The 4,411-nt window shown below is 40.4% G+C and overlaps 1 protein-coding gene across 1 annotated transcript in view; it reads left to right on the forward strand.

Moving 5' to 3' along the window:
- The first annotated feature begins 2,166 nt into the window (after nucleotides 1-2,166).
- reln (reelin) overlaps nucleotides 2,167-4,411 on the forward strand; it is a 245,497-nt gene continuing 243,252 nt past the window's right edge. The window contains 1 exon segment of the mRNA XM_015387357.1: nucleotides 2,167-2,675. Within this exon segment, the coding sequence (XP_015242843.1) occupies nucleotides 2,423-2,675 (253 nt within the window). The 5' untranslated portion in view covers nucleotides 2,167-2,422.

Consider the following 4,411-nt stretch of genomic DNA (forward strand, 5'->3'; position numbering starts at 1 on the left):
AATGGCTCCTCGTATCACATAGCGTGTTGTTTTATTCCCTTACTTATTTTAGCTTTTATTGCATTTTATCTGTTTTTACTTGTGTTGTTTTTATGTTATCATGTGAAGCACTTTGTGACTTTGTCTGTGAAAAGTGCTATACAAATAAAGTTTACTTACTTACTTACTTACTTGATTTTAATGATTGTCTTTTTACTCTGTTTTTAATGTTATGGTCTTTTAACCTTGTTTTAAATTTCCCTTTTTTTAAATGTAGCACTTTGTAGCACTTTGAGATTTGAAGTCAAATGTAAAGTGCGTTACAAATAAAATTCATTATTATTATTATTAACACAATAACTGCATCCTTTTTTGGATCTTGCAATCACCAAAAATAAGCAGGCTGATGTCTCTGAAGATATCTGTTAAATCCCTACTAAGTTAAGTTCAGTCAACCACAATTAATTATTGGATAACCTGCAACCCCTTGATCCCTTTTCCAATTTTTAAATAATTTCTACATATTTAAAAAATCTGTATTTTAGTGAAGTTCTCCAAGGACTAATCTAAAATGAGTAATTAAGCAATAAAATCCAGTGACCAAACTTCAAAGATTTTTGACAGTAGAAAGAGATAATCCTCATAAAGCTTTTAAAAAGCCCTTAGAAAGCAGGGTATAACAATTAGAGTTGTTTAAAATGCCGCAATAGATCTTAAAAGAGGTCATATGTAGTGATCAGCATAACAGAAATTTAAATTGGGTCAATTTTACCTCATGGGGAGCCTGGACATAGAAGCGTCAAAAGAAATGGCAAAGGCAGGAGAATTACTTTGAATGCAACAGATATTAATCTAATTCAAACAAGACCCCCACATGTGCATGTGTAAATAAAAGTGTCCATTACATGTTTGTGCATTTGGGGATGGGTTTGTTTGACCAGGACCAGGAATGGAGGCATCTGTCCGTGCAGACCTGGCTCTGTTTCCGGTTGTTTAGTCTGTTTGGACATTGAACCGCTGTGAGAGGGTATGCAGCTTTGTCGGTTTGGGAGTGTTTATGTCTGTAACTTAACAAGCACCACATAAACCCCTCACAGTGAAAGATAAATGCTTGACTGGATGTTTTGCAGAGTCAACAACAAGTTCTTTAAGCTCCCCTTTTGAGCTGGGATTATTTATTTAATGTTTCCTTCTGCAGCTTGACACCACTGAAAAGAATTGTACTCAAAGCATTTTTTAGCATTTGAGATGGACTCCTTTTTTCATCCACAATGTCTGTAGATAATATCAGTCAGAGGTGGGGTTAGGTGGAGGGAGAGTGTATCACTTACACCCAGAGCAAGAGACAGATGAGCAGAGATAGAGAGCAGTGTATGAAAAAGGAAGGATATGTTACTCAATTACTTATTGCCATCATTTGGTGGGCTGAGGAGAAAGCAGCTTTAAAGCTAGTGTTGCACTAAGTAGGTTTGATTAATGTGGAGCAGAGTGGTGGCACATGCTGCTCAGACGGAGGGAAAGTTGGAGCATCTCGTGGAAAACGAGGTTCTGATGGAAATCCCAGTAAAATGGCAACAGAGGAGGAGAGGAAAAAAATCAAACTTGAACATTTGTGAGGAGAGAAGGAGGCGGAAAGGGTTTGGAAAAGCATAAGAGTGAAGAAGGGAGGGGAGGCCAAGAGGAAGAACAGCAGAGAAAGAGAGGAGAGCTTCGAGGGAGGGTGGAAGGAGGTGTGATAGTGGGTGGGAGAGGAGGAGACAGTCTGGTGGATGGGCAAAAAGACAAAGGAAGAAGAGAAGAGTGACAGGGATCTGTCAGAGGGCTGGTTAAGGACGAAGAAACTAACAGATGCATGGAGATAAGACAGGCAGGCTCTCTGGAGAAGAGCACCAAGAAGTAACTCAGTGTTTTACAGAGAGGTAAAGAGGAGATAAGAAAGAGGGAGCATAAGATTAGGGGAAAAAGAAGAGTGATAGACTGTTAGACAACAGGGAGGAGGAAAGATCTGGATGAGAAAGAGAGTGAGAGAGGAGGGAGGCCGTGTTGTACGGCGCAAACAGCACACGCGTGGAGCTCATGTTAGAACGAACGAGAGGCAGAGAAAAGAAGGGCGGGAGGGTGGGAGGAGAGAGGGTAACATAGGGAGGGGGGGGTGAGGTATTTAAACGCTGGAGCAGGACATCTCAGGCAAAGCTCCGAACTCCCTGAGAGTGGAGGCAGGACAGGGGAAAAAAGAAGCTTAGGAACAGTTTTTCTGGCACACCTAAATATCACTGACAGGAAAAACACACACTCTCACACACCCACTTCTGGACTTGGACTCATCTGTGGACTCCACCACCTGTCCTCTGGAGCTCAACCTGTGCCTTCCTCGCTCCCAATCATCCCTCTAGTCACCTCCAGCTCCTCCAATCCCTCAGCCGCCCGCTTGGTGAGGGGGCAAATGGCCATGGTGCGGGCCTTTCTTGGGGGCGTTTTGGGCTGTGTCTGGCTTTCCCTGGCGCTGGGGAGCAGCAATGTGGATTTCGGGGCACCCCCGGCGAGCTTCTACCCCCGTTTTAACCCGTTCTTCTTCCTGTGCACCCATCACACGGAGATGGAAGGAGTCGGGGTGGCAGAGGGTGGTGGGGAGGTGTTGCTGACCCTCCAAATCACAGGAAGCCCCCCTACTTACACCCCTGGACAGGAGTATCAAGGTGAGCACGCCTTCTGAGGTGTCCTCTTTATTTTTATTGAGAATCTTAGTCTTTTTATATCACCAAAAATAAAAACACATTTGGATCCTTGGTAAATTCAGTAATCATGTTATTTTCACACCACAATGCATTGCTTTTTTATGGGATTTTACTACATTTTTATTTTTAAACACATTTGCTTTCACAAAACTGAAGATTTAAACTTAATTAAAATAATGGATACATTTCTCTCGACTACTAAATTTTAAATTTACATGAAGAATTGGAAGAGGAGGTTGTGAGCAACAATTTAACACATGCAGATGTTCTGCTTGTCAGTTTAGGTAAAGCTTTCCTGTATTCTGTTTTTTGCTGCTAATGGTTACCAGTTTTTATGTAACTGTAATCAGGAGTGATGTTTATGGGACTCCTCTGATTCAGCTGCTCTATGTGTAGGTGGCTCTGCACAGCAATAAACAATGCAATCCCTCCATCTGAATGAGAGCGTAAAAGTTGAGGGTGCAAATAGACAAACTGAGCCCGCAGAGTAGAAAGTGTTGTGCTTTATGATTCCAGTATAGATGTGATGAAGCTTGGAATATGAGAGAAATATAATAGTTATATTTCCCACATTGATTTGTTTGTATTTCCTCCCAGATTGCACAGCTCTGCTTGTTATTCTATTTGAGATGGTGACCCTTGCAAAGCAAAACTGGTGGACAAAAAGTCTGATTCCCATGCTTCTATCCTGCTTTTGTAATATATACATATATATATATTTTAATAAAGTGATTATATCTTAATAAATACAAAAAAATATATATATTTTTTAAAGTTTGGGCTATGTTCAAAAAAAGGAAAAGGAGGAATAAAAGTCAGCCTTTATCTGAGGCCAAGGTTTATAAGGAGTACGGGCAGGGAGAGATTTCAGTCAGAAGCTGGTGAGTAGGAGGGATAGAACGCAGAAAGAGAGGTTTAGATAATTAGCATTAGAAATGTGTTGGACTGGGAGGGGGGGGAGATTTAAACAGGGCCACGGCGGGGATCGGATGGTGTAGGGGGAGATTTAAATGACGATGAGGGGATTGAGCAGATAGGATACAGACAGCGGGGCTTGAGCTGGAAAGAATAAAACACTTTCAGGCTGCTCACTTTTTCCTCTTCTTCATGTTGTGTCACATGATCAGATGTCGGTGTCATTTTTATGGGGGTTTGTTTGTAAGAAATGAATGTAAAGCGAGTAAGTCGAATGTTTGACGCATGTTTGGGAAAACCAGTGCAAGCATCATTGTGTCTTCCTTCTTTCTAGGGTAGAAGTTTGAAGGAATCATATAATCAAAACCAGACATTTACACCCTGTTTAAAAAGACATTACATGTTATTCTAACTGTATGAATCAGGAAACTACATTAAAATATGGATGTTTTAGGGGAATTTGGAACAAGATTATTTGTGTTTGTTTAAAGCTTGATGGATTTTTCTTTTCTTTTCCTCAGTTATTATTATATCATATTATATTATTTATATTATTTTTTGTAGTTTAGTATTATGTATTATTATTGGCTTTAAAAAGTGTTAAAATTGTTTTTTTTTTGCTTCCCTTAAGCTTCTCATAATAGTTTGCTGTAATTTTGGCCCATTCCTCTTGAGATGTTACTGATGTAACTGAGGTTTGCAGGCTGCCCTGTTTAACCACACCCTTTCAGTTCTATGCATAGATTTTCTTAGCCTTGTGAGACCATCCTGATCTCGCGAGC

This window comes from Cyprinodon variegatus, unplaced genomic scaffold (assembly GCF_000732505.1).
Source record: "Cyprinodon variegatus isolate N-32 unplaced genomic scaffold, C_variegatus-1.0 Scaffold392, whole genome shotgun sequence".
NCBI classification, from domain to species: domain Eukaryota; kingdom Metazoa; phylum Chordata; class Actinopteri; order Cyprinodontiformes; family Cyprinodontidae; genus Cyprinodon; species Cyprinodon variegatus.